The sequence below is a fragment of the Leptodactylus fuscus genome, chromosome 2 (genome assembly GCF_031893055.1).
Source record: "Leptodactylus fuscus isolate aLepFus1 chromosome 2, aLepFus1.hap2, whole genome shotgun sequence".
Taxonomy (NCBI): domain Eukaryota; kingdom Metazoa; phylum Chordata; class Amphibia; order Anura; family Leptodactylidae; genus Leptodactylus; species Leptodactylus fuscus.
The window spans coordinates 57401764-57429361 of NC_134266.1; the positions used below are offsets into that span (position 1 = coordinate 57401764).

The following is a 27598-nucleotide window of genomic DNA, read 5'->3' on the forward strand; positions in this document are numbered from 1 at the left end:
CGGGCCGGATAGAAGCCGGATGTGGCCCGTGGGCCGCACATTACCCAGGTCTGCATTAGACTGTCCTCTGGTGCCTGCGCAGTTCTTCAGTGAAGCCAAGGATGTACACCCCGGCTTCACTGCACTAGTGTCAGAGGTTTGGCGCATGCGCATTGTTACTGAGGTGTACTCCTCTAGTTTTAGCAAAGAACAGTGCTGGAGCAAGAAGTACAGCAGCAGGGTATAAAGCTTGTTTTGTGTTTATTGCGGCCAAGAATGTCTTTCACAGGATGATATAGACCCCCTGTCTATAAGGACTTGTAGATGGTTTAGTGTAGATTACACTGTTAGATTCCCTTTTAAAGGGGTGTTCCCGTGTCGGACAATTGTCATAAATGCAGGACCTGACTCTGGCACTCACACCGCAAAAATGGGAGGTCCTGTGCCATTCACTTCTGTGGTTCTGAAAATGGCCAAGCTGGTGTGAATAGGGCAAGCCTCTCCATTCACAATAGGAGGGAGACTTGGAGCAATGAGATTGGTAGTCTGTCTGGTGTAGATTGTGGCTGATCTTTTATTTATGTCTTTTTACTTTTAGTATTCGATGACAGTGATCTTGGTGGAGGACACCATGATAATAATCCTGGTGGTAAGATATCTGTACAGTACATACATATATAAAAGGAATTTGTAGATAAAAATAATGTTGTTGAAATTGAGCAAAATTGCTGAAAATTATGACTTTTATTTTACACATCCTCCACCCTTAAACTTAGTAGTGACAATCTTTTGTCTTGTCACGTTCTATGGTCTGGGACTTGTCAGAGACCGGGCCATGAATCTCCTTATGGTGGATAGGTTACCCGGCAAGGACACTACATGCAGAAGATAACCCAACTAAAACGGGAAACCAACTTATCTACATGGTTGTACCCATTGATATCTGATCAAGACAAAAGATTATCAGCGCTAAGATGGTTAGAGAACGTCTTCAAGCCTCTGCAAAACCTTTAATGATTGATATTTGCAAACATTTTTAACTTTTTTAATTCTCTACAAATTTAAATATTTCTATGCTTGTGGGAAAACCCCTTTAAGGAAAATAGGTTCAATACATTGTCATTGCCATAGACCCTGTTGTGGGTAAGCGCCATAAAGCAACATTGCACATATAGCATTTGATACTCCGTAGCATTAGGACTAAAGTGAACTGCTTTAATTGACATATGACATTTCAAGGGGTTTTCCAGGCTACAGATATTGATGACCTATCCTAGAATAGAGGATTTCTGACACCAGATAACCTCATTGATTGGCTGTTGTCAGCAGCGAACACACAGAGGATGGAGCAGGAAGCAGACGGCTCTGTTCTGTGTAGTGGCCAGACCAGGTACTGCAGATCGGCTTCTATTCATTTGAATGGTACCGAAGCTACAGTGGTTCAGGTCCCCCATTACAAAGAGAACAGGGCTGTCTGCTTCATTCCTTGTGTTTTAGCTACTGAGAACAGTTAATGGATGGTGGCGCCAAGTGTCTCTGTGACTCCCTACAGATCTGATATTCGTGACCTATCTTTATGATTTTTAGCCCAGCTATGACCACTGGGACTTGTATTGCTCTGCTGATGTGATTGAAAAAAAAAAACAATGGGGGGGGGGGTGTGCATTATGAATTTAAGAAACTTTTTGATGTAAAAAATGCAATCCATTGGTGTGACTTCACTTGTGTTTTTGGACTACCTCCACCGCTCCTCTCAAATCGGGCAGGGCCATTACGTGTGCCAGGTTCATGTTCACCTTTGTAATGTAAGCGACTACACATATACACACCAGCAATGAGCTGAGGCATATCTTGGCCAAGGTGGAGGATGAGCCCAATTCATGACCAGATGTCTTGTGAAGAATGAAGCACATCATCTGCAAGATCAGGGGGCATAAAGACTGGAATACAATACGCCGGTCATGGCTATTCTTCTTAATTGTATATGTGGCCTATAAAAGCTTTGTGTGTAGAGCAATTGTTAGAATTATGTTTTTTCTATAGTTCTTGGCAGTGTTTTCTATAACATTGTCTCCTACAGAGCACAGTATAAAGTAGGATTTCCTTAAATGTGTTATACTTCCTCGCTGGTGAATATTTTTTTACTATAGACCTGTTTGATTCTGTACATACTAAATAGTGTTGTTTCCTGTTTTTGTACATTGCCTAGCGACGTGTGCCAGATGAAATAGCTGACATAGCTGCGGCATTGTGATTGTGCAGCACTTGGCAGTAGTCATGAAAATACCGTATACAATTTATGTTTGCTGGGGTTTGCCTATAAAAGAGATGGCAATCCTAAAATCCATCCTATTGCTGTATCTATCAATGGAGAACACCCAGGCGCGTCCTGTTTGCTTCCTGCTGGCAGTCCTGAACAAAACAAGTCTTTTCTTGGGATAGGTGCGGTGCAGTTGCCAGCTAGCAGACCCCCCCCCCCCCCCCCAAATAGTGCCTGGGCTCTCATAGGGCCTGGCTGATGAACACAACACTACGTACACTGGAAGTCAATATGATAGGAAAAAATCAGACGTAAATGACTGCATATGAGTAGACCGAAAAGAAAAATCATGAGTCTGGGGTCACTTTAAGGGCTTATATCTTGGCCATTGTAATACATGGGAAAGTGCATAGAAAACAAGGTTCTGATATTTCATATGATTTCAACTTTGTTCTACATTATTGGTATTTTACTACAAGTAGGGAAGAGAGCAGCCTGCCTGAAAGGGATTACAATAATATATTAGTGTCTTAGATACTGTCAGAAAATCAAAAGAATTGAATGTATATGGCCATAATAAGGTTATAGGACTTGTTGGTGGCACTGACTGAGCATATAATGTTTGTGGTGGGGTGTTTAAGATCTGCATTAGGTCGTTGTATTTCATCATTCTATTTTTTTCCGTCTTGGGAAGATAAGTCCGTGTTTGGCAGCGGAGTGTTTTTATGTGTATGGTGGTGGTTGGGGAGGAGGTAGCAGTCTATGGCCTCTGTTACTTGGGTAATCCCTATGCAGACTAGATGGGCTTTTGTGCAGATGGTGTGCCCTCTAGTGACAGAAATGTGTAATGCTCAGAACAATGGATCATGAACAAACAAAAAAAGTCCCATTGAATGACACTGTTTCCTTTTGGAACATTTTCTAATTTTATGGGATTTCTTTGGACAACATAAGTGAGCCTCAATGCCTTATCATAGGATAAGTTCAGCTTTAAAGGAGTTGTCCAGAAGAATATATTTATGTAAAAGAAGCAATACTTGCCAACGCATTCTCCTTCTGCTGCAGGTAGACCCCAGAGGTCTGGATTTCCTGGCCATTGTAGCACACAGGAAATGCCTGCGACTCCCGCTGACAGGTGACAGCTGCAGCCAGTTATTGGCGGAGGGGCCTTTCCTGTTTGCGCGGAGACAGGACCAGGAAATGGAGATTAGTGAGGACGCAGAACAGCAGCTAGGACAGTATTGGTGAGGGGGGTATCACGTCCATTACACTCATTGCCAAAAATATAATGCACCAAAAGGAGTTGTTGGAATGGAATGAAATTTTCTATGCCTGAATATAATGGTGATGTATATAGAAGCGATTACCATATTGGAACAAAAGGAGAATTTATTGAGGAAATCTGTACAAATGAAAGAAGGTGCTACTACCCTTTTGGGTCACCTCTAGCCTGGATACAAGATGAGACAGGTTCCATATGGTATCTTGCAGCACATTTGCCCACAGCGGAGTCTTTAGAGCCTGCACCTTTGTAGGCAGCCAAAGCTGACAACCAAACTGGTCCCATTAATGTTTGACTGACAAACTGGGGAATGGCCAGGCCAAGGATGTTTTGCATTCTGTCAGAGACATCCTGGGAAACCCTTGTTGCATGGGGAGAGGATTATCCTGCTGAAAAATGGCAATAAATGTGGCCGCAGGTTGTCCTACACATATTGATAAGCAGTTGGTATCAATCATACTAGTACGTAGGGGTGACTGACTCGCATTTATAATGATCCCCAAGCCAGCAGTTGGGGCAATGTGTTACTCCACAGTAAGGGCAGGATGGCAGCGCTCACCATGATGTCTCTATACTAAAACAGCCTGGGTTTGTTCCCAAAGACTATATGATTCCAGTCCATAGCAGTCCAGGTTTCTCATACACAATGCCACTGCAAACAAGCGCTATAGTGGCTGACTGTGAACGGCAAGACACATAATGGGCACATAGACTCCAATCACAAAGTGATCGGCTTTCCTGAAAATCTGTCTGTAGCCTGTTCACCATGTGTGCATGCACTTACATAACCACCACCCCAAATACCACCTAACCTACCCATCCTGCTTCACTCAGTCCATTGATCTGCCCCCTCAAAGTCTGTCAACTGGGTAAAACATCTTTGATGAGGCATGTCAAGCAGTCTTCAATCTCTCGACAAGAGGTGCACTGCGCAAAAGTAGCCTCTTAGAGGCTTTTTATAGGGTAATGAGGGAAACCCTTTTACACTCTTTTGTGGCAAGACCTAGCGTCTGAGAGCACAGCTGACATAATTGCAAACGGAGACTTGCAGCATTTCTTTAGTCATCATTATTATTATTATTATCATCATCTTTATATTATGATATATAAATTTGTTTTGTCAAGAAATATATATATAATTTTTTTTTTTTTTTTTTTTTTTTTTAATTGAAATATTTAATGCACATTTTTGTTTCCAATTATTCCAGGACATGATAATAAGCCAAGTGGTAAGTAGCACATTTCCTTTTTACAGGTGGGCTACAAGGCGTCTCGGCAAGCTGTAGCTGTCCATGTTTCGTTGCAACTAAATGTGTTTATAATGTGAGCATGAAAGCTTGTACAATAAAAGAGAATCTGGAATACTCTGCGTTTAATAAAGTGTAACCTTACAAGCTTTGCTGGTCATAAGTGATGACTCCTGGCATACAGACGTGCTTAATGGCAATGCTAATAATGCTTCACCTCGCTTTCATAAAATACCATCTCAAGCCATTTTGCGGGCTGAATGCTACACTGCTGGCTGCCACTTGTAACCAGGTTGCTTTCCATCCCAAGTCTTTCACCCGCTCTGCCAAAGTAGTTATTTGTCATTTGTCCAAAACTACTTTTATTGATCTCCATTAAAATGTATTTTTCCTTCCTTTGCTTCTTATAAATAATTGCACAGAGCAACCGAATTGAAAGGCGTAATAGTGGCACGTTATGGGGGAACCTTACTGGGCTGTAGTTGGGGGGCTATACTAGAAGTTTTTTGGGTTTTTTGAAGTTACAGTATGAATTGGCTCTGAGATGTTTGCTCAGTGTATCTGCTAAGTTTTTATACTTCATATTACCTATTTCTTTAGTTTGTAGGACAGCGCAGTCAAAATCCAAGGAGCCAATAATACACTTTTTATGGATTTTTGACTACCCAATAGGGCTTTTCCCATCTCACAAACATGGCATAGCTACAAGATCTGCTATAAATGGTTTATAGGTGAGGGTTCAACTATTTGGACGCTCTCATATAAGTGAATTGAGAGGGTCATCGAAGGGTTGTCCCTGACCCCCCATTCTCGAGATAGGTCCTTCAGACGTTCGTGGCATATTTTGTGTATATACGATACAAAACATGTCTGGGATAAGGAAAACCCCTGTAAAATCTTCATTTAGTTTTTTTAATCATACGTGTATTTTGCTTGCAATTCTTACTAGGTCGTGCATTGCATCCATCAGATGGTATGTCTCCATGCAATGTCTCATCAATCTTTAGTTTATGAACTTCCTTCTTCAATTCTTTAAATTCTACATTACAAGTATTTTCTTTCACCTTCTTAGACCCTTTCAAATGATATTATGGAACTGCTTTGCCAGCAATACCCTAATGAAATATCAGATTTCCTCTTAGAAGAATCCATCCCCTACGACTATCCTGCAGGCACCTATATGGCGGCATTATTCTGCCATAGATATCGGTGAAATGCGGCTAAACTAAAGTCTTGGACAGGTCAAGACTAGAAAATATTACATTCCTTCCAGGTTATTATTAGGATACCTGTAAATGCTGTGACTCCACTACTCCAGGGATTTGCTGAGAAGAGTTCCTTAATATGATCTTTTATAATTGGTGGCTAGGTAGACCTTCTTCTCTTTAGGGGTGTACTCTGTGTAGGGCTGTCCCATGAGATTTTACCTTTCTAGAGTTTCACTGAAATGCCATAAAATATGAATTTACTATTTAATAACCATCACTATATATCTTTTCAGCGGAACACTAAACCTAGAAATGAATGCTGAACGTAAATTAAAAAGTGTAGTTGCCCCTGTTTTTCAGTCTGATTCTGCGGGGGTCCTGAAGGTGTTGCTCGGCTCCATCTTTTGCTGTAGACGGATGGAGTGGTGAAGCTTAAAGGGGTTTCCCATGCACATAACCATATTTAGATTTGTAGACAATTTTAATGTTAAGTCTTTTTACACCTATAAATTCTAGAGATGAGCGAGTAGTATTCGATCAAATACCTCCCCGCCATAGGTATGCGTGTAAGCGGCTGAACACCAAGGGGTTAAGCACATTGAATATTCGATGCGTTTAACGCCTTGGTGTTCGGCCGCTTACACGAATACCTGTGGCGGGGAGGTATTCGATCGAATACTACTCGCTCATATCTAATAAATTCTTAAAGATTTTGCAGAGCTTTAATGACTCTAACCATCTTAGTGATGACAGTCCGTTCTCTAATTTGGTCGCCCATGGTTATGCCCATGACTGCAGGAACTTTCTTTGGTCTGGTGCTTGTTACAACCCAGCCCCGATTTCCTTATTGTGGTCAGATTATCAGGTATCATCCAAAGAGGAAAGGAGAAAATCCTGGTTATTTTTTTAACCTATTTTTGGTAAATCTTCTATGCTTAGTGTTCCTTTTGCTCAGCTAGTTGCCCGCTTTTCCGCCTACGCTCTTCTGCATGCCCCTCATATCAGATATGCTTCTTTTGGTATCTGCTTTGCTTCTCGTATGAATAGCGTTACGACTTGTACACTGCTCATTTATAGAACGTCCAGTCATTGCCTATATTTCTGTTATTTTGTAGGTGGCCAAGAACAGGGACAAGGAGGAGGAGGAGGTACTGCCCTTTTTCTTGACTTTCTAATTGCGTTTGTTACATTGTAAACTCCCACCCCAACCCGTTTTAGGGGGTATATGATACTTCACTCTGTCACCACCTTTATACTGTGTAGGTTTCCCCTGAGCTAAGTGTGTACATGTTAATGTTAGTGATTGATGGGAGATTGCAAGAAACATTTTTTTGGAAAGGCAGCAAAGTGGCTCAGAGGTTAGCACTGCAGCCTTGCAACGCTGGAGTCCTGAGTTCAAATCCTGCCAAGGACAACATCTGCCTTGCAGTTTGTATGTTCTCCCCGTGTTTGTGTGGGTTTCCTCCCACACTCCTAAGACATACTGATATGGGGGGGAGGGGAAATGTTGAAATATGCAATGAAGCTTTTCTGCTTGCAGATTTGGTTACGATACTGGTATTTTGTTGCATGGATACAGTAGGGTGATTTTATTAAGATTGACGTTCCGTACGCCAGTCCTAATGATGTCCCAAACTGGAGCCAACTGCCCATGGAGGGGGGGGGGAGCTTCCTTCAAACCCACGCAGTCAATGGGAGGCGGAAAAGCCACGTGGAATTGGCAAAAACCACATTGAAAAACCGCTAGCGGTTTTTTCAAGGTCCATACACTGTGCTGGAGGAAAAAAACATTTTCCAATTCTTGAAGTGGATTTTTTTCCTTTTTTTTTTTAAATTTATTTATTTATTTTTCTCCCCCCGCTTCAGGAATTAGGAAATTTGCCAATTCCACATGGATTTTCCACCTCCCATTGACTGCGTTGGTTTTTGCAGGCAGAGTCCGCTTGAGTCCGACCCTTACGTTAGGTTCACACTAGCATTCCACTGAGGAATCTGAAAAACTGAAACCTAATCTGCTTAATAAGCAGACTATAGACTTTGATGGGGTCCGTCGGTTTTCGGAAAAATGCAGGCAGAGTACAAACGCTAGTGTAAATCAAGCCTTAGTGGATTCATCATGATGACTTCCTCTGAAGGAGGGCTCCATAGTCTCAATGCTCTTACAGTAAAGAACCCCTTGTTTGTTGCTGTCAAAACAGTCTTTCCTCTAGACCTAGGAGTGTGTCCTCTTTCTAATGGCCTTTTGACACATTTATACAGATATTAGGACCCCCCTCAGTGTTTTTTTTCATCACCTTCATTTGGATAATCCTCTTGGGTGCTGTAGTCCAGCCATTATTTGCTGCCTGTTTTTCCTGTGCCCTATAGCCTGGTGCACAACCTGACTACTGGTTTGTAAAGTGCTGGGGCTGTGTTCTCATTATGTGCATCTTTAGAGGGGAAGGGGGCATTTGTTCTGGTAGCAGCGTTGTTACAAATTACCAAATGTATTATAGCTAATACCCTTCTTAAAATGTTCTGTATATTGCAGAAAATCAGAGCATGGTGGCTGGTATCGTCAGCACCGTCGCTGTGGCAGTGGTCGGGGCAGTATCAAGTTTCATAGCTTACCAGAAGAAAAAGCTGTGCTTCAAAGGTGCCACGGGTAAGCTACCAATGATCTGTTCATGCCAAAAATAATCCCCAAATATGTTTGAATACGTTCAATGGTTCCTTATTTATTGCTGACATTTGGAATAAGGCAACACTGAGTATCTGCTTGAATTTGATATACACATTAAGCAGTCTGTCCTCAGTCCAATGAGTAATGCTTATGACAACGCCTAAACAGATAGATTGCCTTATCCTTGTAATGTCCTCAAGGCAAGTTGTATTTTTCCAATTTTGCCATTTTATTTATTTTTTTTTAATTTGAGCGGTAAAATGGCAAAAAAAAATTATCAATGTTTTTTTTCCCCCCTACTTTGGGGTTCATCATATATGATAAATGTTTTTTTGTTTGGCCATTTTTGGATGCATGGATAGCTAATATGTTATGTTTGCGTTAACTTTTTGTTATATGTGACAGTGTGTGTGTGTGTGTAATAAATATATATTATATGTTGTGAGAAGGTGACAGGCAGAGTGCTGGAGTCCAGATAGATCAGCCCAAGGTTTCTGACATATGTGTGGTCCAGGGCAGATCTGAAGTAGGCCTCAGTCCAGGTGTAGATCCTTGGCTCATTACTGGGCCAGAAAAGGCTGCAGAGCCTGCAGTTCCATGAGGTGAAAGGAGGTGTATGGTTCTGTCCTGTAACCCCGAGTCCGGTGAGACTATATTACTCCTCTTTTGTTTGTGTGGCTGGTACTAAGCCGCATGTATAGTTAGGTTATCAGTTCTGTTTAGTTAGTGGCTCAGACGAGCAGGTATTTATATTTTGTTTTTGCCTGAAGTTAAGGCTGTATTTAGTTTTATTCATTTTCTGCCTGAAGTCAAGGTTTATTTATTTTCCTGTTTGTTTTTCTAAATAAACCAGTTTGCTTATTTTGTGTCCCTGTCTTGACTGTTTGGGTCTGCACCACTGCTTCTACTGAGATAAATTCAAATGCCACTATTTAATGTTGTAGAAGTTAAGTATTTGATCAGTTGGGGGGCTGACTGGCCACCCCACATGGATCCGCTGTTTGAGATATATCCAGTGCATGGAGCTGAAACCAGATAGCTCTGTATAGTGACTGTGTGCCCGCACTGCAGTTTTATTCCCATTGACTTCAATAGAAGCGGAGTACATGGCGACACTGCAGGGCACACACAGAACTGCTTCCATCTTTGTGCACTGTATAGTACACAGAATAAACGCACCTCCGAACAACTGACCTGTCGGCCTTCCCATCAATCAGATATATATGGCCATAAAACAAAAATTCCTGGACCACCACTTTAAAGCTATTAGAGAGGAAAAAGCTAAAACTGAAAATGGCTTTGTCAGGAAGGGGTTAAACACTTAGGCTTCCGTGCTTTGCAGCATCATTGGTATTAACTTGTGCAACTTGTTTCAGAGGATCCAGAAAATGTGAACATGGAAAGTCATAAAGGAGACCAGTCAGAACCTCAAGGTAGGGATTGCTGAGTGCTGCGTACTTGTGGGGTCCTTCATAGGATTCACAGGTAGACCTGCGTACCATCTTTTAGCAGAGCAGGAAGTTATACACCATTTTCTGTCTGTTTGCTGTCGCCTGCAGAATATTTCTGTATTTGTTCAGCTGACCTTCTCCCCGTATCCTAATGAATATAAATGGCTCTCACTTGTTTACTCCTCTGTAAGCACGTGTCATGTACACCTGCTTTCTGCGGGTCCAGTAGACTTTACTGCACACGAGAAGGATTTACATGCAATATATCCACACTGAAATCCGCATCCGCTAATATGGGTTTTGCATTGTGTGCATGACAAATAGAATTCTGTGTGGAATTTTAGACCCAAGAATGATAATAAATTGTTTAGGCTCCATTCAGATCATGAGTTTTACAGCCGTGTAAAGCAAAAGGGTACAAACAGATGGCCGTCTATTTACATAGGTATCCATGTTTAAAAAAAATAAAATATTTTTTTTATTTTTATTTTAGGCACAGAAACATAGTATACCATACTTTTGTGTCTGTCCAAATGTATGGCCATCTATTTGTGTTTGTCTCTACATCCACTTTTTGCATCTGCTAAACGAATGTAAAAAACGTGATCTGAATAAAGAAATATTTTTTGTATTTTTTTGCATTTGCTTCCTCTGGGCATCGTGATAACCATACACATTTACTGTTAAAGCAAAAATATTGACTGGCCGTCTGAAAATGTGCCAGATTTATCAAAGTTCTGGATCATGAATCTGATGTGTCTTTATACTGTCAGGTCTAAGTTTATACCACTTAGGGCGGGTTCACACCTGCGCCCGGTCTCCACTTTCAGGTTTTTGTCTTCTGCCTGAGAAACTGGACAGGAAACGGAAACCCGGCAGTCAGTTTTCAAACCCAGTCATTTGAATGGGTTTGCAAAGTGTCCGCCCGTGAGCGTCTTCAGCCTCTCCGCGGCAAAACCGTGTTTTTTTTTGTTTTTTTTTTTAACTAGACTCAAGGTCGGACTCTTAGGACTTTGTGCCCGGTTAAGACGCTCACAGGCGGACACTGACTAGCGGGTTTCTACTGTTGCGCCCGGGTATTCCGTTCGCCTCTCCGCATGAAAAATGTGGGGACAAGGGCGCTACAAGCAGCTCTTTTTTTTTTCTCTGCATTTTTCACCCTTGTCGGATGGAAACCATTATAGTCTATGGGATCTGTGTGGTTTACTAAGGTGACTGCTTTTTTTATGCGGATTAGCTTTCTGTTTGGGGTGTCTGTCCCCAAGCAGAACAGAAACCCGTGCGCATAATTGCACCAAACCTTACCGAGCAAATTGTGACAATATCATATCAGACTAGATGTGCCAAAATGCTAATCTTTGCTCATTTTATTCCAGGGTGAAGTTGTACCCATAATACTAAATGCGCCCCTCTGTGCTTGCTTTTGCAGTTCAAAGTACTCTGCTTGCAAAATAGCTGCTGTTATTGGCTTACCGACTTGTGTGAAAGCTGGCCACCAAAATGCAATTCCCGAAGAGGACATCTCTCAGAATTATATGCTGGAAGCAGCACAACCACAGACATTATCAATGTTCTTGGTCAGATCGTGCCTGTTACATGTGTAATCTCAAACGTTGTTTTTTGACTTGATTTTAGAGGGGTTTTTTTTTTTTTTTTTTTAATTTAAAAATTTTAGAACCAGCTTTCCAAATGAAGATTGGTACTTCTGTGCCCTCCTTTTTAGCATTTTTTTGTTCCTTTTTTTTGTTGTTGTTGTTTGTTTTTTTTGTTTTGTTTTTGTTTTTTTTTGTTTTTTTTTAGCAAACTGATGTTAGAAATGTGTACCACCTTCAGGTTGCTTTTATATAACATGCAAACCGATTGAAAAATATTTTGCCAACTAAATATGCTTTACCACCCTAGAACATGAATTTATAATTGGTGAAGTATAAATGCAACGCTGCAATTTTTTTAGTCTTGTTTATTGTCTTTGAGACATCAAAGTGCCTTCTCCACTTTCATCTCCACTTCCTCTCATAAAACCAAAGTTAGCATCTACCAACCAGAGACATAGTCGCTTATCCTTGTGAGAGGAAAGGAATGAAGGTGGAAAATCCATTTGGCCCTTCTGGTTGGGACTATCCCCAGAAGGCTAAGGCTGAGTACAGGAGCTGTATCATACTTTCACCATGCCATGTGCACTCCTTGGTCGCACCTCAGGTTTGTGAGGAGTTACTGTATATATGTATTAAGTAAGGAAGGATTCATTATGTAATCAAATTGACTAAATACATGTAAATTCTAAGCTCGCTCTTATGTTGTCTGGCCACACGTGAACTTCTTATGTGGCAGTTTTACATAAGACACAGAACCTCGGTTCTTAGGCCCTACGTTTTTGTTCTTATCTTGGCCATTTAACCACAGGCCATTCCTTGGAAATCGTGTGACTGTCTTCTGTTTCCGTTGGCTATAGACAAAAAAAAAAAAAGTCATAGTGATGTGGTTTACAATACAAGTTGTCCTAGGTACATTTTCCAGAATGGTTTCTAGAACAAAAAATGTCAGACAGCAATATAAACTTAAAAGATCATGCGTTAAAAAGTTTGTTTTTTTTCAATTTTGTTAGCTGCGCTCGAGGTGCCCATACACATTAGATTATAGTTGTGTAGTATAATATAGGTTATAGTATAAAAACCTTACTGAACTTCCTTTTGCTGGATTTTAACAAAAATTAGTTTTGGCGCACCGAAGACGCAGTCACCTGCCACGTTTGGATGTTTCGACAGATTATAAAAGATCTTTTCTTTTAGGTTTCTAGAAAGATCATCTCCCCATGGCAAGTGGGAATGTCTATAATGGCCAATATGGGCTAAATGTGTAAGATCTATGAACTAATCATCTACCAGATGTTCGACCATTGACCTACTTCTGTTTAATGTGTTTGGCCATCTTGAGTGCGGTATGGGCCGGGGAAGATGTGTCCTTTTTTTAAGAGGATATTGTGACATTAGCTTTTAACTTACAGCTTTTATATCTGCCAGCTGACTTGTTGGGACGAGAGAGATGTGAGTCTTTGTTGAAGGGAATAAATCTTCTTATTGTTTAAAGGGGTTGGTCACTTCAACTCTAAAAGGCACAAACAGTAAAGTGGCACTGCATTAACGTATAGACCCATCAGAGAGGTGTTCATTGAAAGCGGCCAACCCCTTTAACTGCTAAGATGATCTACTGAAACAGTGTTTTGTCTCAGCTTTTCATTAGATACGTTTCTGACAGGAGTTAGTAGTTCGGTGCAGACTTATGGTAGAGGGAACCTGTCCTGGGCAGTTTGCTGATCTTTCTGTGTAGTTACTGTGCAGCAGTTTGACTACTTACATTCTAAGCTTTGCGGCAAACAGCCAACACCAAGGACTCCTATGATATACATCAGGGGTAGGGAACGTACGGCTCTCCAGCTGTTGCAAAACTACAACTCCCAGCATGCATACTTGCTCTGCTGTTCTGGGAACTCCCATGGAAGTGAATGGAGCATGTTGGGAGTTGTAGTTTCACAGCAGCTGGAGAGCCAAAGGTTCCCTACCCCTGATATACATGCTTTCCCCGCTGTCCAGCTGCTGATTCACAGCATCACTCTTGTTACTGTGCAGAGGGAGAAATCTGTCAATCAGCAGCTGCAGGGCAGTGGAGCTCGGGTATAATGAATCTCATTGAACTCTTTGCTGGCAGAACTGGCCATGCAATGTGGCTGTTTGTCACTAAAGCTTTTTAAAATTGCTGCACAGACTGTTGAAAACAGATTTTATCACTATTTCATCCTTTAGGGAATGGGTCATCAAAAATGGCTTGTTTTTTTTAAACCATCTTTTTATGAGAAACCTTTTTAAAGAACTTTTAATTTTCTATTTCACAATCTAGATTTATAAATACTGCAAATTTCACACGGTCCCCTAAAGTCTAATAGCAGCCTTACACTTACTAATTCTGGGGGAGTTTTCAATGAATCATTGACCTCATTTATATCATAATCAAGATGGACAATATCACAATAGAAGTTCACACCTCTACAAATTACACCCATAGTGACGCATCATTAGATCTACTTCTGAAAATAGGTGATGTCACATCTTATCTGCTTCCCCCTCCCTGCACAGATCTTGTCTAGGAAACTCTTCCATAGTCCTCAATGAAGCGTCTTCAGACGGCCTATGGCCTTGTCTATACTGTAAAGCATATCTCCAGCAGAGATGGCGGCCTCATAATCATTGATAGAAACTAGATTAATAATCTACAATCAAAGGAAAACAGAAAAAAAGATATTTCACTATCCGGTTTTAATAAATGGGTAAAAAAATTGGTGATACATTCCTTTTACTTCAGAAAGGGCAGCATAACATCCCTGACAGGTTCCCATTAGCCTGGCCATATAAGTGATGTCAGTAAGCGTATTACTTACCAACTCTCCCGAAAGAAGATTGGATTTGATCTTGTGTATTGGGCAGAATATGTCTACCAGGTGGGTGTATTGGTTCCATAATGTAATTAAAATGGTGGCATTTTACCACTGACTTATTCCAATGTGGCATAAAAGTCCAATATAGTAGGGTATATGTTTGTGTTAGTTCAATAGAGAAGGTCAGGTGTAAGGCATATACAGGGATCGTGTCGGACTTTGAAATCATGGCTCCTTTCTTCATCATGTAGGTTATTCACATGCTGCAGCTCCGTCCCATTCATTTTAATGGCATGGAGATGTCCGCTGGCCACGTGTTATATCCAGAGAAAAAGAAAGCAGCCATGTTTTTGAGTCCTGCACAACTCCTTTAATCTGTATAAAATGGTAGTCACTGAGCTAATTGTTACAGGATGGTCAAGGTTTTAGAGCTGTTTGTAAAGTACGAAAAGGTAAGAAAACAGTGTATTACAAATGCTGTACCTGCATCACCTCTTTGTGTTCCTTAAAAGCTTGCCATGTGCCTGTATTAATGTACTCTAAATAAATGTTTTGGTTTTTTTTAATTTCTTTGTGCTGTGTTTTATTGCATCATGTATGTTAGGAGATCTTATAGCTGATCAATATAAAAAAGCTGAGAGAGATCACCCTAACCCCTCGTTCACATCTGTATTTGGTAATCCGTTTGCAGAGTCCGCATGGGGACCCCCCTGAATGGAATACCGTACGTATTTGCAAGCGCTGTGCAGTGAAAGCACATGGACCTCATAGACTATAATCGGGTCTGGTGTGCTGGACAGGAAAGTAGATTGTCAACTACTTTCCTGTTTGCATGTTCCCTGAGGAGATCTGGTGGCAACCACACGAACCCCATTATAGTCTATGGGGATCTGTGTGGTTTCACTGCACACCACTTCCAGTTGCATTCGGTATTATGCTCGGAGAAGTCCCCATGTGGACTCCCCCGAACGGAATACAAACGCAGATATGAACGAGGGGTCAGGCCAGGGTTCCACATTTCAGCTGCTGTTTGGCCACAGCAGAAACACTGCAGAAAAAAAAACATAGCATTTATCAGTCCCTGCATCTAGAGAATCCCTACCACACATGGCAGAAAAATATGTTCAGCGGATACACTGCAATTTCCAAAACCGTTGCCGTTCTGGAAATCGCAGCATGTCAGTAATACCTATGGAAATGCTGGCGGTTTCCCTGTAGGTATAAAGGAAGCAGAAAGTTGGCAATGCTTTTTTGCTGCAGCCGCTTCAGGGGTTTCTCGCAAGGTACTTTTGTGAACTGTTTGCTGACGCTGTTTAGGAATTGTACACAGACCATTGACCCACCATGGTACATGCTGTAACTTCCACCTCTTAAAAACTCGCATCCGTTACAGTACGAAAAATATCTCCAGAATGCTCTATTTAAATCCCTGTTGCAAAGGTCTTGGTTCTTGTGACCTTTGTCTATATCCTTCACTGATATACAGGTTAATCATGTAGATGAAGAATTGTCAGTTATGGAGTCTTTGTTACAGATGCAACTTTGGATGATTTCTACAGTCCTGTGATTCTGGCTTTAGGCTTTGCTTACACTTGCATTACAGTTTGCTCTTAGAATGTAAATGACATTGTATTTCCTGATCTATTGCATGACCGATACCACTGGTATTCTACAGGCTACCATTTGGGGTTTTGAGTTTATGTTCTTGCATGCGGCGCGTTTCTTTCTGTCATATTTGATGTAACCCCTGATACAAGTGTGAATAGAAGCTTATGGCAGTATTACACTGGCTAATTCCAGTCAAGCCAGGAGCTGATCAACAAGAAATCTGTCAGTCAGCCTACACAGACCATTGCAAGGTGACTGTGAGAGGAGCGATTGTGAAGGCAATATGTCTTCCCCATTGGACCGTGGCTGTGGTCAGTGTGCTCTCCGTGTATTTTACAGCACACTGACCACTTGTTTTTGATGGGCCTGTACACACGACCATGAATTTCACGGTCCCATGTGCGGGCCGACACTCTGCTCTGCAAAATATAGAACAGGTTCTATTTTGTGGCTCGTGCTTCTATAACTCCTCTTCATTTAATGAAAGGATACCCTGCCCTGGTTTATAGCCTGTATTACTGCATGTGCTGGAAATCTATTCACTACAGAGAGATGGCACGAGAAATGAAAAAAATCAGCTCACCTTTCCTTTGCAAATGTCCACTCTTAGTAACAAGAAAGAAAAGAGAGTTTTCTACGTTTCCCAAGATTAGAAAAAGCCTAGTCGAAAAATAGAGGTGCAGACAATGTACTTTTTCTGATGTGTTTATGGTCACTAAACATAGACCGTGAAAGTAGGGTACAGACTACGAAACTAGACTCGAGACAAACTCTGCCCACCCAAATACATGAAAACTGGTATCTGACATTTAACCCCTCTAAGAACATACAGCACCATGATCTAAAACCCCTCCAAATTCAATAGGAGACATCGCAAATCCCCATCTCTTACAATTTGACAATTTCAGTTCCTGTTAACTGTAAAGGTCTCCCTGTTTTTCTATATTGGAAGGATTATGGACAATGGGGGTTGATGGTGCCCATTGATATGCTCCCAAATCCAATCTCTTTACCTATGGGAACTACAACCCATGTAGGTAAACTTCCAATCTGCACAGTCTATTTAGTAAACTACATAAGGAGTATTACAAGTAACTAATCTCTTTATAATAGGGATCTTTCTATCGATGGCAGTAACAGAGGTATTAACCATATACTTACAGGAACTACATCGGAAAAAAAGCCCTTATGATTAAGCCAAGTACCAGTGGTCTCCTCGCCTGATATAAGACTAGGAGATGAGAGAGATGTACAAGCATGTTGTAAGACGTGACTGATCATACTCGGAGCACTGGAATGTACTTCCTAACTATAGCTCAAAACTGACATTTCCAACTATAAGATTCAAAGTGAGATAAAAAGATTCCAGCTCCACTCCGAAGTCCTTAAAATGTAACTTTTATTGCGGCTGTTAAAAGTTCACTGCATGTAAACAAGCTCTAACTCCTTGATGATGTTTCCATTTCTTAAACAAGCTTGACTCCCTGACATGTTTCGAGAACGGGAGTCGTAGCCAGACTTTTCCGACTATAGGTAGTACCAGAAAATGGTCACTAGGTGTCATCGGAGTCCACATCTTTGACCGCTTTATTGCGCAGCGTTTCTTCTCCATTTCTATTTCAGCAGATGGACTTGCCCCTTAAAGTCCGGGTAGGATAAGATGGAAGCCTCATTCTAGAGGAGATATCACAGACATCTAAATTGTGGCTTTTATCATTCTAATCTAATTTAGCCCTTGGCATCTCCCCTACTGCGAGGCTTCGGGCAGTGTGCTTAAGAAGACAAGATTTCCCATGTACAATAGTATTACCCAACATCTGCTTGTGATATGTACAGGTGTGAGCTAAGCCCTAAATGGGATCTGTCATCATTTTCAAATCCAAAACTGACACTAGTACTATGTGAAAGCGGAAAAGAGTCCAAAAGGATTATTCTATAATCAGTAAAATCCTTTAAGGCGGCCGCAAGTTACTATGACATCATTGACAAACTTATCGAATGGATCAGTGCTGGACAAATGACTCCTTCCACTGTGCAACAGGTTAGGGGGCAGCGGGGCAAATCTAGTCCCTATAGGTATTGAACGTTAAATAATTGGTGCACAATAGATATTATACTGCCATACAGATACAGATTTGCAAATCCTCTGAAGAGTTATCATATTTGTCAAAATGCTACAAAGGCAATATTGGCCAATCACTATGGAATATGTGAATAAAGCGATTCCATGTCAAGTAATCCAAGTTTATTAATCATTCCATGTTAATTAGCATAAATGGTTAATGGTTGCATAAATGGTTAATTTGGTGTATCTAATATACCCATAACTGTAACCAAAGTGTGAAGCAAGTTATCCACCCACTCCCCAAGTCTCCAATTCCTGCAACAGCCCGGACGCCAAGGAGAGAAACGAGACTAAGAATACAGAAGGTACAGACATGGATTTCATGGAAATGAGCCAACAAATGAATAAAGTACATTACAATATTTATTCATGTCACAAATTCTGCCCCAAAATCAAAAGTTTATTTATACTTTAAAGCAACAGAAATTTGGGGAGTATCTCTAAAAGGTGTTTGGCAGGAAGGCAGCAACCCCCCCCCCCCCCCTCTCATTGCCTATCAGGGCTGTCCTCAATGAGCGATCACCATCTCTGGACAATATGACATCTTCTCTATCTGTGAAGTGTAATTTTATTTGTAAGTGTGGACCAATATCGCCATGGACGCAGTAGTGTAACTATAGTCTTGTGGTCCCCGATGCAATCTTTTGTCCGGGGCCCCTACCTCATCCCTACAGCAAATTCTTGATAGTGATGGTAGCGGGAACTGAGGCGTTTAATGCACCTTAGTGTGGTTGGGGTAATCTGTGGGTCTCCTTGGTTTATGGGTCAGATGGAAGCTGCAATCTCAATACTGATGTCAGTGCTTATGGGCCACCTAAGGCTCTTGGGCCCCGGTGCGACGTTACCCTCTGCACCCCCTCAAGTTAGGCCCATGCATGGATATAGTCCTGTTTTGGAGGGAGTCTTTGGTTTTGAAGCCTCCTTACCCAACCCTGGCCATTCATTACTTAGATAATACTGGAGATAGTCTATAACCCAGTGTCTATACTCCAGTGACATGCGGATACCCAGAAGACCTTGTCCTCCACTGCTGCAGAAGGATTTGACAATAATAATGAATATATGACAATTATCTAATGATAGAATTACTTGATCAATAAGGCCTTTGACAACCTAAACACTTGTCCAATATAAAAATCACAAGATCTCACTGGAGGATTTCTGTTACATTGCCGTCTTCCTTATCACACCAGCAGAAAGGAAAGGTCCCACAACATGGCTGTAACCAGGGCCTCCATAGGTTATTGAGGAAAGAAAACTGCATAGGCACAGCAGTGATGGTTTTCTGATGCTCCACCACTGCCATCTTTATTCGGTCTAGTACAGTCTTATATTGGGGGTCCACATGAGAGTCAAGAGGGTGGGACTCTGAAGGATCAGCAGATAGTTCAAATAATAATGGAGGATCATGGTGAGTAACCCCGTCTCCTTCACAAGCACAGATTACAGTATCATAGCATGCCCCCGCACCCTCAGGGGAAAAGACTGGAGTCATGTAGTGAGCTTTCCATAGAGCGCCACCTAGGAAAACAAAATGTAATGCAGAAGATTTAAGAATCTGGGATAAATCAATATAGTGGTCATGCTGCCCTAAAATCCAGGCCGATTGATTTTCTCAGTAAACAAATTAGGTTTTGTAATCTCCATTTACATTTATTGCCACAATTCCATAATGATCACTACTAGTAATTATTAGTGACCTAGCACCTACATAGTCTGGAGAGCAGAACAAAGAACATGAAATAAAGCACTTACTCGCTTTCTGATGCCAGCGGACCGCATGGAGCTTAGTGCCACAGTAATGGAAAAGAAACTCGTGTTCGGAGTGAGGAGATTGTCTTGTGAGTAAAGGCATCAAGTTCTTTCCATCAATTATTCTAATGGAACAGAAAATAAATAATATAAATATAAATATTTGAACATCATTTATTAGTTTTTGTAAGCTCCCCCTCCCTTCACACAGGGGGTAATGGGTAATACTAACATCCCTCCTTCCACTACTTTTTCAGTATAAAAAAAGACACCCGGCGGATACCTGGCAGACTGATTATTGTCCATGGGGTCCATGGGTAACCGATGTTCTAGTGTACAGATGTGAACCTAGCTTTAGTCTAGATGAACTAAAAGTTTGCATTGCAACCCTTTACTGTGACTCCACACCTCTATTGGTGAAAATCATACCAGAATTATGGTCCATCTACTTGATAAATCTGCACCATTATATGTGCTTGTTAGCTTGTACGTGATTTCTGACTCTCATCTCGGAAAAAGTCAGAAGTCAGGTATCAGCAGTCAGATGTATCAGAAGTCAGGTATCAGAAGTCAGACGCATCAGTAGTCAGACGCATCAGAAGTCAGACGCATCAGAAGTCAGACGTATCAGAAGTCAGACGCATCAGAAGTCAGACGCATCAGAAGTCAGACGCATCAGAAGTCAGAGGCATCAGAAGTCAGACGTATCAGAAGTCAGACGTATCAGTAGTCAGGTATTAGAAGTCAGACGTATCAGTAGTCAGGTATTAGCAGTCAGATGTATCAGAAGTCAGACGTATCAGAAGTCAGGTATCAGAAGTCAGGTATCAGCCGTGAGACATATCAGAAGTCAGCTGTATCATAAGTCAGACGTATCAGTAGTCAGGTATCAGAAGTCAGACGTATCAGAAGTCAGACGTATCAGAAGTCAGGTATCAGAAGTCAGGTATCAGAAGTCAGGTATCAGCAGTGAGACATATCAGAAGTCAGCTGTATCAGAAGTCAGACGTATCAGTAGTCAGGTATTAGAAGTCAGACATATCAGTAGTCAGGTATTAGAAGTCAGACGTATCATAAGTCAGGTGTATCATAAGTCAGACGTATCAGTAGTCAGGTATTAGAAGTCAGACGTATCAGAAGTCAGGTATCAGAAGTCAGATGTATTAGAAGTCAGGTATTAGAAGTCAGGTATCAGAAGTCAGGTATCAGCAGTGAGACGTATCAGAAGTCAGACGTATCAGCAGTCAGGTATCAGAAGTCAGACGTATCAGAAGTCAGACGTATCAGAAGTCAGATGTATTAGAAGTCAGACGTATCAGAAGTCAGACGTATCAGAAGTCAGATGTATTAGAAGTCAGGTATCAGCAGTGAGACGTATCAGAAGTCAGACGTATCAGTAGTCAGGTATCAGAAGTCAGATGTATTAGAAGTCAGCTGTATCAGCAGTGTATGGACACTGTATAGGTGGATTCCATCCCTGGGCTTCAGGACCAGACTACACATTTTGAGAGTAGGAGCTGTAAGTAGATAATAGCAAATTTCTGCTCAAAGCTATATGCATGAGTAAAAAACAACAAAAGGAAACCGTCCATAGCAATTCCATCATAAAAAGTATGGCCACATTCTGAGTACGATACATTCCCTTCATGTAATATGTTGTATTTAATCATATTACACTCTTATGAAATAACTGACTAAGGCCTCGTTCACATCTGCGTCGGTAATCCATTCAGTGGAGTCCACATGGGGCCCCCCGAACGGACTACCGAATGCATTGGCAAGCGGTGTGCAGTAAAAACACACGGACCTCATAGACTATAATGTGTTCTCTGCACAATGTCTGCACGGAACATGTGGACAGAAAAGTACTTTGTGATCTACTTTCATGTCCGCATGATTGGCGTGGGCACTACACAGAAAGCACACGGACCTCTTTATAGTCTAGGGGGTCCGTGTGCTTTCCCTGCACACCGCTTGCCAGTGCGATCAGTAGTCCATTTGGGGGAGTCCCCATGCGGACTCCCCGAACGGATTACCAAATGCAAATGTGAACCAGGCAGAAGGGGCAATTCTGATTAACCCTCTACTGCCTAGCCTTAATATTTTTTCATAACCACTGAGGTTACTCTGACAATATATTAGCAGTGGCAAGGTGTGAACAGGGCTGTTATCAGGACAATATTGTCAGAGGCATCTTCAGTACATTTTATAATGTGTCAGGCCATTGTGTAGCATTATACTATATGGAGGCTCTGGGGAACATTTTATACCCTGTGAGGCCACTGTGAAGCATTATACATTGAGGGGGACTGGGGAGCATTTTATACCGGGGGGCAGTGGCGTAGCTAGCAGGGGGCAGAGGGGGCACTGCCCTAGGTACCCTGATATTGTGGGGCCCACCCCAGGGCCTTCATAAATACGTGCTTTACTTTTAACTAGATTATTATTTGCAGACACCGATCTGGTTAAAATGCTTCCTGCAGATATCTTATAAATCGCAAGCCACTTCAGGCCTGCTTCTTGGCATAGGTGGGTGCGAAGACGTCACAGCATTGCAGCTCCTGCACTGAGACACAGACAGTGTTGGACTGGGATGTCTAGGGCCCACCATCAGAACCCCTGCAGACCAGCGGTACCAAGACAGGGCAGCTAAAGGTAATAACATGTTGGGAGCCATGCTGCTCCCCCGTTATACCATGTGCAACAATGCACTACCTAAACCTACTGCTACACCCTGGATGGCAAGTGAACATCGTGGCTCCTAGAATTGTTACCATTACCTGTAGCTGCTCTGCCCTGGAAAAGCTGATCTGCAGAGGAGAAACAGATGTGGCGAGTATGAGGTGTAAAATAAATCAGCATACTCATCTGTCCCCGGCACACTGTTGTCCGTTGCCAATGTCCATTCAGTCTTGTGCCAGCGCTTATTTGCTGGAGGTCCTGCACCTCGTGTGACTGTAAAGACCAATTAGGTACAGGATTTCCAGAAATGAGGCACCGCCATGAGACCGAACAGACAGAGGCAGGAGACAACGGGATGCTGGAGACAGGTGAGTATACTTTTTTTTTTTTTTGCACCTGGTGACCGTCACAGTTATCATTCCAGTTTATGGACAACCTTTTTTAAGGGGATGTCTGGCCCCAATTTTTTATGGCCACTTCACTGGTTCCCCCATACAGTGGCCTTTTCACTGGTCCCCCATACTTGTATGGAGAACAGTGATGGGGCCATTATATTGTGTGGGAGCAGTGAAGGAGCTGACATTCTGTGGGGAAGGGAGGACATTAAACTGTGCAGTGCATATTAAAGGGGTTGTCCAAGGTTAATCTTTTTTTATGGCCTATGCACAATTTAAAGAGGGTACACAGGGATGGTATTAATTTAAAGATGCACTTAGGGGTATTATTCATTATGGGGGTTATATTATATATTTTATGATTGAGGGTAGCAGCAGGATGGGTGTGCAGGAGAGGATGATGTGGGTCAGGTGCCTGAAAAAGTGAGGAGCCCCAGTATTTTTGTGTTAAGAGTCACTTAATGTTACTCAATTGTATTCACCTAAATGGTCTTTACAGCCCTGTGTGGAACCGCTATACACCACTATACTATAATATCAGAATACCTAAGTTGGAGCCCAGCTTGGACATGTTCACCTTCCCCCCACCCCCATGCTGCACCCCTAGCTACGCCTCTGACTAGGGGAAGGAGATTGATGAATATTATACTGTGTGGGGAGCACTGGGGAATATACTAAATACTGTGTGGGGGCACAGGACACATAACTGGAAGATGCGTCGGGAGATAGAGGAGGCCCCCATTTTTCCCTGTTATGGGGCAGCCCTGGGCGCAAACTTAACACAAACCTGTCATTAGGCAATTTTCCACCACTCAAGTAGACCACGGTTGGATAGATATCCATTAGGCTTGTGGGTTCATCAATGTTAACAGAAGACGGAATCACACCAGGCCACCGGAATATCCCTGGTACTCGGATACCACCTTCCCAGCCAGCCATAGCTTTTCCACCTGAAAATGTTACATTATGAGAACATGTTGGAAATGCCCTACATGAAATACATGAATTGAATGGGGTTGGGACAATCTTATTCTCTGTGGATAGGGAATAACATTACAGCTTGGGCTAACCCAAGGACTTTTTTTTACATATTTTTAAAGCAGAATGGGGAATGGATATCTTCTCTCTAAACACTGTGGTTTATTTAGAAGATACAGTATCCAGACAGTTTTCTAAAGCCCGACCCACTGTCCACCGTTACCAAATCTTGCGGAACATGTTCGATAACTTTACAGTTCAGACAGTAGAATAATAATTTTGTAATGAAATTTTAAGCTGTGACTGTGTGTTCGCTGTAGTTATTGCTTTGGGTTTTTATCAGTCCCATGCACATACTTATACAAAGATATCATACGCCTTATATCATACAGCTTTCTCTTCTGTAGGCTAATCAAATTTAGTTTTGATAGCCTATCTTCATATGTGAATTATTTCCTACCGCGTTATGATGGATATAAAAATATAATTAAAAAATATAATCCCTTCAGGTCTGATTGCTTTTTGCACAGGACCATTTGTTCCCGGTAGACATGGAGTTATACCATGCTCACATCGGTGCCGCAGTCTGATGTCACGTTGATTGTCATATAGATATTATTGCTGCTAGCGAAGTTTGCCTTCTTTTAGTTTGCCTCCTATCTGCCCCCGCAGTCAGACTCTGCTGCATTAGATCCTCCCTTCACCCTATTAATGTGTTATTGTTTGTCGCCATTTTAGTGTTCAGACATCTCTACCCACTTGGCAAAGATTTCTCTTTTCACTTGTTGCTGCTATTTTTACATTATTACAAGAATTCAGCCTGGAAAGAAACTTTCTATTGGAATCTTCTTATATGAGTAAGACAATATCTGGCAAGGTTTCTTGGAGTAAGTAACTGGTTCAATACAGATATACACAGTGAGACTGTCTCTAGAGCCTTGCTGCCTTGTGATGGAGTCAGAATATGTGGGAGGACCAGAACAACAAACACATGGACTGCTAAGACAGCGGACAGTAAGGGAGGGTTCACACGGTGTAACGTGCCGCGTGATGTGGTACGTCTACGCCGCGGGACCCTTTGCGGGCCTTACACACTCCCATTGATTTCAATGGGAGCGGGGATCGTATGCACCGCGCTAGTTTGCGGCCGTGATGTTGCGGCCGCAACATCACGGCCGCAAACTAGCGCAGCGCATGCGATCCCCGCACCCATTGAAATTAATGGGAGCGTGTACGGCCCGCAAAGGGTCCCACGGCGTAGACGTGCCACATCACGCGGCACGTTACACCGTGTGAACCCTCCCTAACAATGTCCGAGAGACCCCTTTGACTATAATGGAATTGGTTGGGTGCCTGTTCTTTTACCCTGAAACTGCCAAACAAAAAAAGTCGGTCTTGAAACACTTTTACATCCAGCAATTTTGAGTAATCCTACGACAGAGTCTCTAAACAAAGATTCTGATGCAGATGTATATACAGTCCTAGCTGTGTATAGTCTGTATAAGTACTGTATGTATATCAATATACCTAGTTCTCGGGGTAATGCTGATCAGTACTAAAGCAGCACATTGCTTAGCTGAACGCTTCTGCCCTTCATCTCCGCTGTCCAGCTCAACACCCATCAATCAAAACTTCGGAAGCATCACTGTGACAGTTTTATTACATTACAGATATTGCTGCATTATATCACAATGTGAAGCTTTTTCTCACCTCTGTAAATTCCATTCCATCCTCCAGTTTGGTTGTTGCCATCTTTAACCTCTAAATGTCCTCCATGGTCGGAGGCAAAATAGATCATTGTGTTGTTCTTTAATCCAGCATTATCAATAGCATTGACTATTGAACCTGAAAAAATAATCAATGTTGCAAGTGTTGGTAATAAGAAAAATCATAATAATAATAATAGAGCGCTGATTAATTCTGACTTAGAATAAGTTCACATCAAGGCAAAATCTTCAGCAGAAATCTTCCTGTCATAAGAAGAAAATTTTCCTTTCCCCATTCTTTTCAGTGGGATTTTCAGACAGGACCACTGGCATAGCTATTTGCTTGCCTCTACACTGGGCTCAGAAGCCAGGGGACCCCACAGGTTGCCCATAACATTAGACCTGGATAAACTTTTTTGAACTCCTTTCTGACTCCCTGTGATTGCTGACAGTCTGTCCTCATGAAACTATGGCCCCCTACCCTCTGGTGAGCTGAAGTGAAACTTATACACAGCCTTGCACTGTCAGAAAAAAAAAAAGAGAGAAAATTAACCCTTTCTTGGCAAACAAAATAGCTACACACTAGACACAGACTGACCCTCAACAGACACCCTAGAGACCTAGGTCTCCTACAACCCCACCCAGTGGCCTGTGATTGGTCAGGGCTAAACCAGGGCAAAGGTTTAAACAAAGAGGGAGAAAAATAACAAGGGAAAGCTGCAAAACAATCACATAGAACATAGAGGATGGGACCTACCAACATAACCCAGAGGCACAAAAGACAAACACTTATAACAGTAGCACTGTGGGATGCTGCAGATATTTTGTGATTCCATTGCAAATATTCTTTTGTGTGAACTTACCCTAATAGATCTGTGCTATACATATCTGAAAACTAATGTGAAGCAAAGACTACTAAGGGCCTATACACTGCCTTTGATTTTATGTGGAGACTCACAAGGTTTCATACATTCATTCATTTATAGAAAGTGTTCCGTCACATGCTGTTTATGAATTTAATAAAGTCCACATAAGGTGAAGGTCAAGTTAAAACTCCATCATGAGTTCAGCAAATGCAAACAATCCAGCATGGCATGACTTACGTGTTCCCGATCATCACTCTTCACTGATAGCTTCTATCTTATGGATCTTCCTGAATGAATCAATTTCCTGTGTTGAAGCCCTACCTTCAGGCATGTCCAGAAACTGGGCGTAGTATTATTATTGGCATAGATACACCGTTACATTATCATGTGCAAGAGCTCTGAAAATGGACCATTCACCACCTCCACAACTTCCAACTCTTTTCATCCTTATTAAATAGGTGCCCCTCTACCAATTTTAGTGAAGTTGGAATTTCCTGAGCAATCTTTCCTATTAGTCTTAGCATCCAATCTTAATTTAGCTCCCTACTTGCAATCCTTATTTTTCTGCTCCCACCCAGGACAACCCAGCTGACAGTAGAGTCTTGGCTCTTTGATAGAGTATTGGTTGTTAATAATAACAAAAATGATTATTCAGGAAAAGTACAGGGAGCTATACAAAATATTTCAACTGCACCCAGATCAGGGTATCCTTGGCTTACCAACCATGAAGTCCATCTCTTCAACAAAATCTCCATAAGGTCCATGCTTGCTTTTTCCAGTAAAAGCTTTTGTGGGCACCATTGGTGTATGAACATGGAGAAATGAAACGAACAACAGAAAAGGAGCATCCTTATTTCTTAGAATAAAAAAAAAATGCAATGTTAAAACTAATGACATAAAATACCTGATACATGAGATAATATTTATTATAGAAATGGGACAGGATTACTGTTGTTTTCCAAAAACAG

General features: G+C 41.8%; 2 protein-coding genes across 2 annotated transcripts in view; one reads left to right on the forward strand and one right to left on the reverse strand.

Annotated features, from left to right (window-relative positions):
• CD99 (CD99 molecule (Xg blood group)) overlaps positions 1 to 15084 on the forward strand; it is a 46664-nt gene extending 31580 nt beyond the window's left edge. Inside the window, exons 10-15 of the mRNA XM_075263862.1 lie at positions 578 to 628; positions 4730 to 4750; positions 7092 to 7124; positions 8507 to 8620; positions 10015 to 10071; positions 11519 to 15084. Coding sequence (XP_075119963.1) covers positions 578 to 628; positions 4730 to 4750; positions 7092 to 7124; positions 8507 to 8620; positions 10015 to 10071; positions 11519 to 11544 — 302 coding nt within the window. The 3' untranslated portion in view covers positions 11545 to 15084. The remainder of the gene's footprint in view (positions 1 to 577; positions 629 to 4729; positions 4751 to 7091; positions 7125 to 8506; positions 8621 to 10014; positions 10072 to 11518) is intronic.
• Positions 15085 to 18739: 3655 nt separating this feature from the next.
• The window catches only part of LOC142194602 (arylsulfatase H-like), a 28055-nt gene continuing 19196 nt past the window's right edge, over positions 18740 to 27598 (reverse strand). Inside the window, exons 7-11 of the mRNA XM_075263848.1 lie at positions 27350 to 27486; positions 25769 to 25903; positions 23868 to 24030; positions 20007 to 20128; positions 18740 to 19772 (exon numbers count right to left, since the gene is read on the reverse strand). Coding sequence (XP_075119949.1) covers positions 19399 to 19772; positions 20007 to 20128; positions 23868 to 24030; positions 25769 to 25903; positions 27350 to 27486 — 931 coding nt within the window. The 3' untranslated portion in view covers positions 18740 to 19398. The remainder of the gene's footprint in view (positions 19773 to 20006; positions 20129 to 23867; positions 24031 to 25768; positions 25904 to 27349; positions 27487 to 27598) is intronic.